General features: G+C 38.8%; 2 protein-coding genes across 4 annotated transcripts; one reads left to right on the top strand and one right to left on the bottom strand.

Moving 5' to 3' along the window:
* Positions 1 to 89: 89 nt before the first annotated feature.
* On the bottom strand, positions 90 to 7,468 carry SUT4 (sucrose transporter 4). Of its 2 annotated transcripts, XR_015421641.1 has the most exons (8): positions 6,745 to 7,468; positions 5,788 to 6,533; positions 5,475 to 5,538; positions 5,356 to 5,399; positions 3,453 to 3,528; positions 2,676 to 2,835; positions 1,912 to 2,509; positions 90 to 902 (listed from the first exon to the last, which is right to left on the bottom strand). XR_015421641.1 is itself a non-coding variant. In XM_087125364.1 (6 exons), exons 1-5 carry the CDS (start codon positions 7,253 to 7,255, stop codon positions 2,677 to 2,679), a joined length of 1,524 nt encoding a protein of 507 aa, XP_086981490.1. In that variant the 5' UTR covers positions 7,256 to 7,467; the 3' UTR covers positions 90 to 902; position 2,676. The 2 variants fall into 2 exon arrangements, 1 of the variants encoding a protein (XP_086981490.1); XM_087125364.1 differs by lacking the exons at positions 1,912 to 2,509; positions 3,453 to 3,528 and having other exon boundaries at positions 6,745 to 7,467.
* Positions 7,469 to 10,285: 2,817 nt separating this feature from the next.
* LOC111798544 (receptor protein-tyrosine kinase CEPR1) lies at positions 10,286 to 13,414 on the top strand. 2 transcript variants are annotated; one of them, XM_087125709.1, is made up of 2 exons: positions 10,286 to 12,740; positions 12,815 to 13,414. In XM_087125709.1, exons 1-2 carry the CDS (start codon positions 10,298 to 10,300, stop codon positions 13,162 to 13,164), a joined length of 2,793 nt encoding a protein of 930 aa, XP_086981835.1. In that variant the 5' UTR covers positions 10,286 to 10,297; the 3' UTR covers positions 13,165 to 13,414. The 2 variants fall into 2 exon arrangements, with proteins under 2 accessions (XP_086981835.1, XP_086981836.1); XM_087125710.1 differs by having other exon boundaries at positions 12,824 to 13,414.
* The last annotated feature ends 1,305 nt before the right edge of the window (positions 13,415 to 14,719 follow it).

A 14,719-nucleotide genomic window follows, 5' to 3' on the forward strand; every position in this document is an offset into this window, starting at 1 on the left:
TTTGTGACAAAATAAACCCCTAATTAAATCATTCCAATCAATAATTACAATGCCAGTTCCGACTAACTGATAAAAGTGGGCCACAAACAAACACACAAAAGAAGGGTTTGATCAATTTACAGTCGGTGGAACTCTTGAGTGTTTCCCCTAACAGCCATGAAAAAGAACAACAGGATTGGAGACTTGAAATGGGCTAACATCTCTACCCCATTAGCTCATTTGGACATATTATTCCAGGTGGAAAGGAAAAATAACTTGGGCTTTCAGCAAAACAAACCAAGGGAGTGAAAGAAGGGTCAAATCAAATCAAATCAGATCAGATCAAATCCATAGATGATGCTTGAAATTCCAAAAATGCAAAAAAAAAAAAAAAAAAAAATGAAGAACAGAAAGGATAAAGAACCAACCCCAAGGAACTGTTTGAGATGTTGGTTTGGCTTTAGGTGATGAAATGGAAACAGTATTCTTCATGGGTATGCTGCAACAAGAGAGAGCAGAGGAATGGGACCACCTGATTGATAGAGTGTTGACAGTGGAATGGCTGTATGAACAAGAGGCAGATGGGAGAAAGGGAACACACAGATTTAGGAGTAGTTCCAATTACAACCATTAAATATGTATCCCTTTTCTCCCTACAGAGATGAGGCTGTCTCTCTAGAGGGGAGAGCAACTGGGGGACTGTGTCCTTAGCTGAGGCACACAGCCCTACCATCATCAACCAGCCTGCAACTTTGGATTGTTCTGCTGCTAGCTGCTGCTGCTGCTGCAGCAGCACAAGGACCAGTTTTTCCTTTGTTTCCTTTGTAGAAGATATTCCTATCTCTGAATCTCATAACACAACCCCATGTCAGATCCCATGTGTCTTTGGCTCTATCAGTTGAAGTATCAAACAACAGAACCCTCTAGACAAAAAAAAAAAAAAAAACAAATAAATGTAAGCTTAACAAAAGATCAAAAATAAAATAAAACATAGGTCGGTAAGTACACAACAGATCGAGTCCATCAAATTCCCAATCCCAAACAGGATTGAAGCAAAACAAGATGACAAGCAACTAAAAGTATCGTATGTTGATCATGCTCATGCACGAAAGCAAACTAATCGATACCAAGTTGATCTAATGAACATCATGACAGAATTTTTCTTAGCATCTTAGTGAACAGATTATAATAACTACCAATATACAATAAAAGTTCTTCGAAAATGATATGAAGTTGACAAGACAGAGATTTGACACCAATAAAGATCATACCCTTCCATACACTGGAATAAATTCACCATCGTTCCTCCATACCAAGGTTTTTCACTCTTTTCGAGAGAAATATTGATTCTACCACAAGATTCTAAACAACTTAGACCTACCATCTCCTTTCACAATACATGGAAAGAAAATGTAACATCTTTTTTCTTGACACAAAGATGCATGAAAATGTATGAATGTATTCCCACTGTGGTTTCTAAATTCAAGAACTGATTATCCAAAGAATAAAAGAATATTACGCCTCATCAAACAATCATTTCAGTACTAACTGATGCTTCTCATCATACCTTACAGGAAGCACAGCATGAGATGAGAGCATAATATATTTATATAATAGCAAGCTAGATTTGGTTAATGATCAGTGCAATCAAATATGGGGAACTTATTCTAACATGAAGATGCAAGATCAGAGGGAAGCTAAAAAGAGCATATAGTTTTTAAAAAATACATATATATATATACACACATTGTTCAAGGATGCCATCGATCAAAAATCACTTGAGCTTTTTCAGACAAATTATCTTAATGAAGAAAAGAAATGTCTCTATCAGGGTTTCAATCAGCACAAAGCACTAAATAACTGTTGCCCACCAAGCACATTCCAACATACTCAAACAGAAAATTCATGCACAAATGAATGAGAATCCAATACATTATGATTGAACCACCAACGCACTAAATATTGCCTTAGAAGAAAATGATACTTCATAGGGAATAATTCCCAATCAGCAGCATTATCTTCGTTGGTAAGAAAGTAGTCTTCAGAGTAATTTTGGAATCCACAGCTCAGACTTCCCCACTTCTAACGCAGAAATTGTCATAAAGCAACATTTCCAGGAGGTGGGACTGATTTTCATAAAAGAAGATTCCTCACTGTTTGTTAATAACTTGTCTCTCTCAGCATTTGGTGACAGCTAATGCTATAATTATCCCTGAACAACCAGTATGTCTGCTTAATCAATATCTTGTTTTTCCTCATCTGTCTCTTACTTATATAAAGCGCCCACCACTGATCACTGTAATAATAGATGTCCATGTCTTACAAAACACACGAGCGCTCCCCCAAATGTTTGGGTCAGGCCTCATTTCTCTACTGTAATCTTTCAAACATACTCCCCCAACCCATCACACACCATAAAATGGTTAACTCAGACCTATAGTATGTTACACATATATTTTGCATCAAAATTTAGATCAATTCTCATGTTGATCATGGATGAGATGCACACCAACCAAGCTTTCCAAATACTCTGACAATCAAGAAAGGAAAAAAACTTTTCAAAAGAGGAAACCCTTGTAAAAACAATGTTATAATATTTATTACAGCTATTTACAAACTTGTAGGATAATCTAAACGGTTTTCCATTAAGATGATAGGTTAGATAAAAGAAAAGATAAACGAATATAACTGAATACCTCATGTGAGGGCTCTGGGATTCGGAGCACTAGACCGAGGAAGGGCCAAGATAGCAATGAGTCCACTTGCAAAGGCTGCAAATGCTGCCACAGCAAAAGCTGGAGAATTTCCACCACCAAACAGCTGATCCCATGGTCCACTTCCCAGGGATACCACAACCTATTATCAGAAACAATTAAATTAACAAATAAAATAACTTCACGAAGGTGAGCTCATTTATTTATTACATATATTAGATCAAAGGATAATTTAGTTTAAATTTTTTATTTATACCAGATGATGCGATCCCTCCATTGGAAAACATCAGGTTGCAAATATAACAGCATATGCAACATTTTCAGGACATAACATGCACTAGAGACTAAATACTGACTTTTATTATTTAAGATCAAGCTTCACCTTGTTATATACATCTATAAATCTATATGATGTAGATATAGACATAGATATAGATATATAATAAAGAAAAAAGAAAAATTGAGTGCAATCCCAAACAAGATTAAGTCTTCAGATTGTCTCATACAATTACTGTCTATCACCAAAGCATCCAGCCCCACCCTGGTCTTCTGATATGAAGCAGACAGCACAATATATGGGACCAAAAAAATAAATGGCTTTGTGAAACATGTTACCTTTTGAGTCACAGATGTAGACCCAGACTATCATATTTGTGACAACTATATCTATTCCCTCCTCAAAAAAAAAAAACAAAAAAAAAAAAAAAAAAAAAAAAAAAGAAAAAAAAGAAAGAAAGAAAAAAGAAAGAGATACTCAACAAAATATGGAAAAGCTGGCAAGTGAGTTCAATTTTGCTATAACACATGAGCTTCAGCCCTAATAGAGAAGAACCCCCTTCACGTAAAAAGCAAAGTTAAATGATGTATGTAGAAAGAATACATGGCTTCTGGAAATATAGTTTGTGTTGTTGTAAAACAAGAATATAACTGAAATTGAAGTACAAATAATAGTAATATCAAGAAAGAGATTCTTAAAAGAAGGCGTAAAAGAACCAGCCAGATATTTCAGCTTATGCTTCACTGTTTAGGATTAAAATGTTACTACTATGGCCCCCTCAAGTCTATCATATCTTACAGATCAAAATATGTTCCTGACAATATCACCTAAGGCAAGAGCCAAATCTTTAAGCTGGATTGAATCCTAGAGAGAGGTCCACTAGAGATCAAAAAGTTTTGAAGAAACAACAAAACATTATGTCAAATTATTTCATTTCTATTATCATCCATTACATATTGGAAAGTGACATCAGGACTATAGAAATGGACAAACTCCAATCCTTTCCTTGTGATCTTCTTCCACATGGAAATATATTTCATCCGGATTCCCTGAAATCTTTTCCCAAGACAAAAGGTAAACTGTCTAACAGGGATATCCACAACTGGATTTTCACGAGAAGTTTTGTCTTGGAATGTCCCAGAAAAGGTCAGCCCAAATTTGACAATCTTTCTCATTTAACAAAGTCCAATGATTAAAGACGGAGCACACTAACTGTATTGTTCCTTCATTAGTTCAGAATAAGACCTCTAGTAATTTCCTTCTTGCATATACAAGTTGAGCGGACTCTTTTTCTCCCAAGTTAACTACAATCTTACCCCTTACAACACTAGAGGTTTTCATGCATTTTGACCAAGATTATGATACAGTGGGTATATAGACTAAGTAGTCCCTTTAATGTAGGTTGAGCTTGTGCATAACTTAAAAATAATATGAACGAACAAACTCCGAATGTTTGTTATCAGAAAGTGCAGCACCTACAGTATCAAGTTCCTTTTCCAAAAGATCTATTACAACAATATAAAATAAATAAAGTAAGCCAGTATAGATTATAAAAGAAAACTATCATGTCCGAATAAAGACTATAAAAGAATTTTTCCACAGTTCCTACAATATATGACAATCAACAAAAATAAAAAACAGAGTTCAAAGCACACTAAATTCACCATCGAATTTTGGATGGTACAAATTTGAGGATTCAAATGCAGTGCAAACCCAATCCCAATTGTTAAGAATTCATTTAAAGCCAAATTTTCATCGTACTTCAGAGATTATCTCACTATAAACAAATGGGACAACTTAGACAAGCATTCCACTCAAATAGTGACAAACAAAAAGCAAAATATTGACATCAAATAATAGGGAAAATTCGACAGGGAACATCTCCTACCAGGAGCTGCAATTAGACAACTCCCAAATGTATACAAGATAATAATAATAATAGAAAAAGGTTGTGAACAAAAGAGGTCAATTAACTATATTAAAAATGAAACATTTTGTTTATAGACCTGTATATTGTGACAATGTCTATGGGATGAAAAGATGTTTCACCTCAAGCTCAATAGTAAAAGATTTAAGACTTTATTCAGCTAAAATCCTGTTTTCTGATTGAACCTCCACCCTCAAAGTTTCGGAAACCATAGTTAAGTTTTGTTAACTATCAGCAAATAACTCATCTGAATTGTTACCAAAAATCATTTTCAAATTTTGTTTTGTTTTTAAAAAGAAAGAATCCAAATCAATGCTCTGCCCTAGGCATTCATGTTATATATTTTCTACTGGCGTTTAATAGGTTCAGAGAAAAGTCCATCAAATAACAAAGGTGATATCGTTTTACTCTCGCAAAGCAAAAGAAAATTAAGAAAAAGATATGTAGGATATTGTCACCTGAGGAATTACTATTGCCAAGTTCAAGACACCCGCAGACAAACCTGCAAGACGTAACAACACAATAAGAAACTCTCTAGTCCTTCATTCAAACAAAGCAACATCAACACAATCCCCACCTTGACCAAGTTGCAAAGATTCAACACGCGAGGAGATCATGGCATATGGAATGCTGTAAGTAATCTGCAATGAATTATGCAAATAGATCAATACAAGTAATGCATAAAAGGTCCTCCATCATGCATTATCACAAACTGAAAAAAAAAATTATGTTAACTAAATATTCCAAATACAATATGATATATACGTGATTTCTTGAACTCTAAATTTTCATCTAATGGTAGTATTATTTGTGCTAAGACAAGAAAGGATGGGATGGAAATAAGATACAACATGTGCGACCACGTTTTAGACAAGGAAGGAACTGCTTACTGCCAAAGGGACGCCAAGAAGAGCAAAGATAATCAATGCAGCTGATACGATACTATTTGGTGGAAGCTCATGGCCTATATAGCCCATATTGTTTGCCACATAGGTGACAACCAGTATAGAAAGGAAACATAGAGCCATAAAAATATTAGAGACTCCCCATACAAAACCAGCACCCCACTTTCTGCACAGCTTCTCCATAAGTAATGAAGTTATTCCAAGGACAACAGAGTTAAACATCAGGCCAAATGCTCCCATTCTGACTCCAGAACTATAACTCTGTCCTTTATTTGGCTTGCCACCATAAATCTCTCTACCCATCCAATCAGTATCAAATAGAATAAATGGAAACCATGCTACCCATGTCAGGGAAGTGACAAGCAAAATTACCCATATATACCCGGAGAAGTGTCTAAAAGTATGAAACAACTCCCAGAGAAACGCTTCTGAAGCATGACTTGATTGCCCCATACCTTCTTCCACTACCAGGGACGACCTGCAGCTTGAATCTAGAGAAATCTCTTGAGCTGCTGAAACACTCAAATATGTTGTAATTGCAATGAATACGACATCAATCAAGAAAGCTGACTTGAGATTTGCACAATTAACCGAGCATGCAGAGGTAAGAGTAAACGGCAAGATCTTGTACCAGCCACTAAAAGATCCAGTGGCATACCCAAAAACATTACCAATCGCCATAAATAGTGAAAAATAAGCATTTGCCACTCGATTCCTTCGATGATCCTTACCTAGCCAATATTATTTTTGAAAGATGTAAGTATCTTAAGATCCACCACACAACATAAGAACTTTCATAGATTCAATTCAACGTGCCATATCCACATATTGTAACTATATATCAATTATTAATTTACTATTACAGAAAAATCTTCTACACATGTAAACGAAATTGTATAATAACAGAGACATCAAATTCAGACGGTATACCAAACAACTTACCGGTAAGATCAGCAAGCAAAGCTCTACAAGGACCCTGCGTTAAGTTGTTAGCGACATCGAGAATCCAAAATCCAAACACAAAGAATCCAATCGCACGAGGCCTAACATCACCTCTGTCACCAATCAACCAACCGAGGTCCGCCGAGTGACCGATAATAAGAACGGCGAGTACAATGGAAAGCGCTCCAGCTACAATGAATGGCCTCCGGCGGCCGTATCGGCTGGTGCAGCGATCGCTCATGTGGCCAACGAGCGGCTGGACAAAGAGGCCAGAAAGCGGTCCACAGAGCCATATGAGACTTGACCAAGCATGAGGAATACCAAGCTCTTGAATATAAGGAGTAAGAAGAGAGAGCTGCAAAGCCCAACCGAATTGAATTCCACATGCGACAGATGCCACGCGAAGTAACCGCTTGAGCGGAACCCTAGCTCCAAGTTGCGGCCGAGTCGGCGGTTGATTCGCTCGACGAGACGCGGTCCGGTGGCGTTCAGACGACTCGGGCATCACCATTTCCGCACTCTACCTAGCATGCGTAGCCTCTCTGATACTCTCGCCGCCACTCTCTCGGGATCTCTGTGTGTGCGTGTAAGTGACGCTGCGAATCCTCGAACGACGCAGCAGCCAGCAGTAGGAAAGGTGGCGGTTCCCGTCAGCTTCCGCAAGCTTCATCATCAACCGAAACTGCCCCTCCAGTTTTCCAATAAATTACATCCATTGCCAATATTAAACAAAAATAAATATATGAAGAATTATTTGCAAGCAAACTATAAAGTGAACAAAAAAAAAAAAAAAAAAAAAAAGTTTTACGTTGCTCCAAATATAAGCGATGCCAAGCACGTTTAACTATAGAGTTTCTGTGATTGAGTCACTGAAAAGTAACCGTACATCTGGTTGATATAGGTAATAACTTTTAATTTTTTAAGTCTTTCTTAGTCTTCTTATCTTCGTGAGTGATAGTTCACCTTCAAATGTGATCCTAGTTCATTTATGTACTCTTTAATTTATTTGGGTATCACAATTATTCTCATTTATAAATAAACTCTTTCCATGGTAGATGTGTTTTAAAATCGTGAAGTCACTGATTAGAGTAGGGCTAGACCCTCTTCATCACTAGTCAGAGGAGGGCTAGACCCTCTTCATCACTAGTCAGAGGAGGGCTAGACCCTCTTCATCACTAGTCAGAGTAGGGCTAGACCCTGCTAAACCCTCTTCATAGTAGTCGCGTCTTAAAACAGTGAGGCTAAAAACGATACGTAACGAACCAAAATAGACATCTTTTTATTGGTTTTTGCGTAAGGAAGAGTCTATTCAAACAAGGGTTTCCGTTTGGGTTTGCAACCATTTGGGTCATGAGCATCTCTTTTGATTCTCTAGCCCAATCTCATTAAAACAAAAAAGCTAAGTCACATTCAAATGTTAGCTTTAGGTTTGTGGTGACCCTTATGATCGGGGCAAGTATCGCTACTGAAAACTCTTGCAATTGTTCCTACTCACATTTCTCGAGAGGAAGTCGGACCGTGTTTTTCCAGTAGACGGTCAGTGGTAGCATCTCAAGTATACCAATTAGTAAACCATTATTTACGTATGGTTCCTTCGAGAACCCTTGTATGATTCTTTTGGTTCTTCTTTCGTGCATTTTTTATTTATGGTCTTAACATTTTTCAACCTTTGATACTCCACCTGTATCTAAATACTCGCTTTGTTCAACTATATCCACATACCCATAAGCTCTCGAGACCCCTCCTATCAGCACCTTATGATCTTCTCAAAGATCATTGCAAGCTCTCTCTATGACCCCAGTATTGTTGTAGAAGGTTTAGCCCGGCCCAATGAATCAACTTGCCATAAGACTGATATCGCTCCTGACCAATATATGGATCTCTTTATTTAAAAAAACACTCCACCGACCTATTAAATTAGCTCAAGTTGCAATTTAATTATAACGAACCAATGATTTGTGAGTGATTGGTATAAGATTTCTTGTCAAAAGTTCGATAGACTATATATATTCTAAAAAGTAGAGAATAAAAGGAAACTTAAAATAAGACCAAACACTTGCTCAATCAACATCTCTATATTTAATCCAAAAGCACTTTAGAAAACTTTTGAACATTTTTCCAATGTTTGAAAAAAAATATTTGTCCATATGCATAACATGAACCATATACCTAATTTATTATTAATTACAACTCGAACTCTATCGGTCTGAGAAAAAAATCACGATGTTATCTCACGTTTAATTACAAGGACTTCAAGTTCGTATGGCGGAGCATATGGGTCTTTCTCGGATTGTCATATGCACTCAAACTTTACACCAATTGTGTGTTTTGCAACATTATTCAAGGTCCAGCGTTTGTTTAGATATGTGTCTGAATGTTTAAACATTCTAGTAAGTCTTTAAACTTTTTGATTGAATAGTTTGTCTTATGTCTAGTAGTGTGAGATCCCACATCGATTGAATAGTTTGTCTTATGTGTAGGCCTCGGAGGGAGGTGGATTGTGAGATCCTACGTCGGGTGGGGAGGAGAACGAAGCATTCTTTATAAGGGTGTGGAAACCTCTCCCTACAAGACACGTTTTAAAACCTTGAGGGAAAGTCCAAAGAAGACAATATCTACTAGTGGTGAACTTAGACTCTTACAAATAGGCAGGCACGAACATATTTAACACGGAATTGATATAAAAGATATGAATAGATTTGGAGGAGTGAAAATGTAAATGGAAGACATGATTTTGAGTGGTGAGTTGAAGGTCCAATATAGGGTAGTGGAGAGGGCAAAGGATGACCTTAATCTTAATCAAAGTGATTAATTAGGCCATTAATGACACTTACTTCTGTTAAGAATGGATTTTGTGGTAACAAATAAAGAACAAAACAAAGTAACATACCTGTCTTTCTACGCTGACGGTGATACATAAGGGACCAAAGCGGCCAATATTTGCTAGCGGTGATATTCGATTGTTACAAATAGTATTACAGCGATGACACTAAACTCCAATAGGTGGATTGTGAGATCCCATATTGGTTGGAGAATGGAACGAAGCATTCTTTATAAGGGTGTGAAAACATCTCCCTAATAGACGCATTTTAAACCTGTGAGGCTGACGGTGTACGTAACATGCCAAAGCAGACAATATCTACTAGAGATGGCTTAGGCTTGTTACAAATAGTATCATCAGAGCCAGACACCGGGCGGTGTGTCAGCGAGGACGTTGGGCCCCAAGAGGGGTGGATTGTAAGAAAGCGTTTCTTGTAAGGGTGTAGAAACCTCTCCCTAGAAGACATGTTTTAAAATCGTGAGGCCGACAATGATACGGTAGGCTCTACCGGAGTATTAGAAGCATGTAGTGGAGGAGGAACATAAAGTGTCTTTTTTCCCTACCTCACACTTGCTACAAGAACCTTTTCTTGTCACCTTCTTCAAGGCTGGCTTTGTTACTGTAGTGATATGCTGCTGCACTGTTTTGATCCCCATTTATATTCCTCCCATTTTGTTCTTGCTTCCTTCACCTCTCAATTTCTCAGCTGGAGCTCCACCTTCTGTCACAGTTATGGCTTTTCACTCAGCTTTCTTCCTGCTTTTGTTCCTCACTTCCTCCATCTCTGCTTCTTCTCAAGCTTCTACTGCTACTTCTACTGCTCCCAATCAGTCCCAGTTCTTCCTTCTCATGCAAAACACTGCCTCAGGAAAGTTCCTCACTGATTGGGATCTTTCCAAAGGTAATTCCTTCTGCAACTTCACCGGAATCGACTGCAATGACCGAGGTAGCGTCGTTCGGATCGATATCTCCGGCCAGCCTCTCTCTGGTGGCTTCCCCGAAGATCTATGCTCTTACCTCCCAGAGCTACGAGTTCTTCGTCTCGCCCATACTGGTTTCCAGGGACGTTTTCCTCCAGGAATCACTAATTGTTCTCTCCTTGAAGAGCTTGACATGAGCTTCATGAATCTCAATGGAACAATCCCGGATTTGTCGCAAATGAAACAACTACGTCTGCTCGACTTATCGTACAATTCCTTCACTGGCGACTTTCCCATGTCGGTTTTCGACCTTGTGAATCTTGAGGTGCTGAATTTCAATGAGAATTATAATCTCAACTTATGGAAGTTGCCTGAGAAGATCTCCAGATTGAAGAAGCTGAAATCCATGGTGTTGACAACGTGTATGTTAGACGGGGAAATCCCGAGATCGATCGGGAACATGACGTCTCTTGTCGATCTCGAACTCAGTGGGAACTTTCTCAAGGGAGAGATCCCAAAAGAAATTTCCTTACTGAAGAACTTGCAACAGCTTGAACTCTATTACAATGAACTCACAGGAAACATACCAGAGGAGTTCGGAAATCTAACGGAGCTCGTCGACGTCGACATGTCGGTGAACCTTTTAACAGGAGAGCTACCAGAATCCATTTGCAAACTCCCAAAGCTTAAAGTTCTACAGATTTACAACAATAGTCTAACAGGAGAGATCCCAAGTGTACTAGCTAACTCAACAACACTAACTATGCTATCACTTTATGACAACTTTCTTACAGGACAGATTCCACAAAAGTTGGGGAAGTACTCACCAATGGTCGTCGTCGACTTGTCGGAAAATCGCCTGTCGGGGCCATTGCCATTGGATATATGCAGAGGAGGGGAATTGCTATACTTTCTTGTCCTGCAAAACAGCCTTTCTGGAGAAATCCCAGCAAGTTTCGCCGAATGCGAGTCGATTTTGAGGTTTCGGGTTAGTTTCAATCAGTTGGTAGGAGAAATTCCTCAAGAACTTTTGGCTCTCCCCCATGTTTCAATCATTGATGTTGCTCATAATCATCTCACTGGTTCCATTTCAAGTTCTATCTCACAGGCAAGAAACTTATCAGAGTTGTTCTTGCAAAGAAACAGGATTTCTGGAGTTATCCCGCCGGAGATTTCAGGAGCAACCAATCTGGTGAAGCTTGATCTCAGCAATAATCTTCTCTCCGGTCCGGTGCCGTTCGAGATCGGCAATCTGAAGAAGCTTAATCTGGTGATGTTACAAGGAAATCAGCTGGATTCATCGATCCCTAGTTCACTCACTTCGTTGAAATCCCTCAGTGTTCTTGATCTCTCAAACAATCGTTTTTCCGGCGAAATCCCAGAAAGTTTGAGTAAATTGTACCCAAATTCTTTGAATCTTTCGAACAATCAACTTTCCGGTCAAATTCCTCTGCCTTTCATCAAAGAAGGATTAGCCGATAGATTTTCCGGCAATCCAAATCTATGCATTCCACCGGCGTATTTCATTTCAACGGAACAGAAATTCCGGATTTGCTCGCGCTTTCCCTTCGCAAAACGTCTGAATTTCATCTGGACAATCGGAATTCCATTGCTCATCTTCATCACCGCCGCCGTCCTGTTCATAAAACGCCGAATCACGACCAGAAAGACCTCAGACATCGAGAACAAAGAAACCCTAACTTCGCGATTCTTCGACCAAAACTCGATTCTAGAAGCCATGGCGGAAAAGAACATCGTCGGTCACGGCGGATCCGGAACCGTCTACAAAATCGAGATCGGAAAAGGAGAAATCGTCGCCGTGAAGAGACTATGGAATCGGAGAGCGAAACATCTCGTCGACAAGGAATTGAAAACAGAAATCGAAACCCTAAAAACCGTACGGCACAAGAACATCGCCAAACTCTACAACTACTTTGCGGCTCTAAATTGCAGCCTTATGGTTTACGAATATATACCAAACGGAAACCTATGGGACGCGCTTCATAAAGGGTGGATTCATCTCGATTGGCCCACGCGCCACCGCATCGCGGTGGGAATCGCCCAAGGCCTCGCTTATCTCCACCACAACTTCTCGCCGCCGGTAATCCACAGAGACATCAAAACCACAAACATTCTGCTCGACGCAAATTACCAACCCAGAATCGCAGATTTCGGCATAGCCAAAATCCTCCAAGGAGGCAAAGACTCAACCGGCTCTGTAATCGCCGGAAAAACCTCCGGCTACTTAGCTCCCGGTAAGTTTCTTCATCAATTCCATTACAAATTTCAAACCCCATTATCAATTTCCATTGAACGTTACAAATTACAGATTATGCAGATTCATCAACGGCGACAACCAAATGCGATGTGTACAGTTTTGGGGTGGTTTTAATGGAGCTGATTACAGGGAAGAACCCGATTGAAGCCGAATATGGAGATAACAAGAACATTGCACACTGGATTTCGAACAAAATCGACACAAACGAACAAATTCTTGAGATTCTCGACAAGAGATTAAAAGGGTTGTTCATAAATGAGATAATTAAAGCATTGGGTATCGCAATTCGCTGTACTAAGAACAATCCAGAGCTCCGACCCGCCATGGGAGAGGTGGTTGAGCTTCTGCAAGAGGTGGATCCTTGCAAACATGATCAAGCTTCAAAGATGTCAAAAAAGTAGGAGATTATACGTATGATGTCACTAAAATAAAGTGCCCCTTTTGAGTCCAAAGTCCAAGGGGTGATTTTTTTTTTCTTCATGAATTGATATTATATGTATGAATGAATTATATTATATGATAAAGATTAAGTGCTTTCTCCAACACTATGGGTAGGAAGGGAGAGTCAAAGATGACCAAGTTGTTGCCCTCTACTTCTTTTGGTTTGTAATGGCTAATAGATGAAAGACATAAGCTATGATTTTGTTTTTATCTCGATCTTTCTTCGTTTTTTTCTATTTGACCGTGCAAACGAGTTCAAGTTGGAAACTTTTTCTCAAATTACGATGAAAAAGACGGGATTTTTGTGAAGATAGATAAACATATCTGTAAGTGGCAATATGGTGATAAAAATACGAAAAAATTGCGTCTTTTTCTCAATTTCTTATAAGAACGTAGAAACAAATTGTTTTAAAACTATGAGGCTGACGACGATATGTAATGAGTTAAAGCAGACAATATTTGCTAATGGTGGGCTCGAGCTATTATAGTTGATATCATAGTCGGGCATAGAGCGGTGTGCCGACGAGGACTTTGACCCCTAAAAGGGGGTGTGGAATGTGAGATCTCACCTTCGTTAGAGAGAGAAACGAAGCATTTCTTATAAGGGTGTAGAAACCCCTCCCTAGTAGACACGTTTTAAAATTGTGAGGTTGAGAGCGATACGTAATGGGCTAAAGTAGACAATATCTACTAGCGGTAGTCTCGCGCTATTACAGTTGTATTAGAGCCAGACACTGAGTGGTGTGCTAGCGAGGACGCTGCACTCAACATCGGATGGAGATGGGAACGAAGCAATTCTTATAAGGGTGTGGAAACCCCTCCCTAGTAGACACGTTTTAAAATCGTGAGGTTGAGAGCGATACGTAATGGGCTAAAGTAGACAATATCTACTAGCGGTGGTCTCGCGCTGTTACAGTTGTATTAGAGCCAGACACTGAGTGGTGTGCTAGCGAGGACGCTGCACTCCAACATTGGATGGAGATAGGAACAAAGCATTTCTTATAAGGGTGTGGAAACCTCTCCCTTGTAGACACGTTTTAAAATCGTGAGGCTGAGGACAATACGTAACAAACTAAAACATGCAATATCTACGAGTAGTAGACTCAGTTGTTACTAACAAACCACGAGACTATTAGGTACAACAGTTAATTTTTTAAAAAATACATCAATCAATCAATGGGTCATTTAAAATTGCAAAAGTTAAAACAACTTAAACTTTCTCGATACCCCGTCCAACAAAACAAGACACGAAATTGAATGATTTAACACGAACCGAACCACAAAGTCACCCAAATGGACCCATAATAAACAATTATTCAATACCCCTTTTGTCAAAATTGTCAAAAAAAATTCCCTTCCATAAAGGGGTCCTAGAATTGAAAGATAAGATCTCGAGTGTCTTTAGTGGAAGATGGTGATTGGCCCGCACGACCCTTTTTGCTTTAAAATTTTTCAAACTCGACCCCTCGATCTAATTCAAAAAATATTCAAATAATTGACCCATTATTGTGCCCA

Source organism: Cucurbita pepo, chromosome 7 (assembly GCF_057944985.1).
Source record: "Cucurbita pepo subsp. pepo isolate OVF chromosome 7, ASM5794498v1, whole genome shotgun sequence".
Classification (NCBI taxonomy): domain Eukaryota; kingdom Viridiplantae; phylum Streptophyta; class Magnoliopsida; order Cucurbitales; family Cucurbitaceae; genus Cucurbita; species Cucurbita pepo.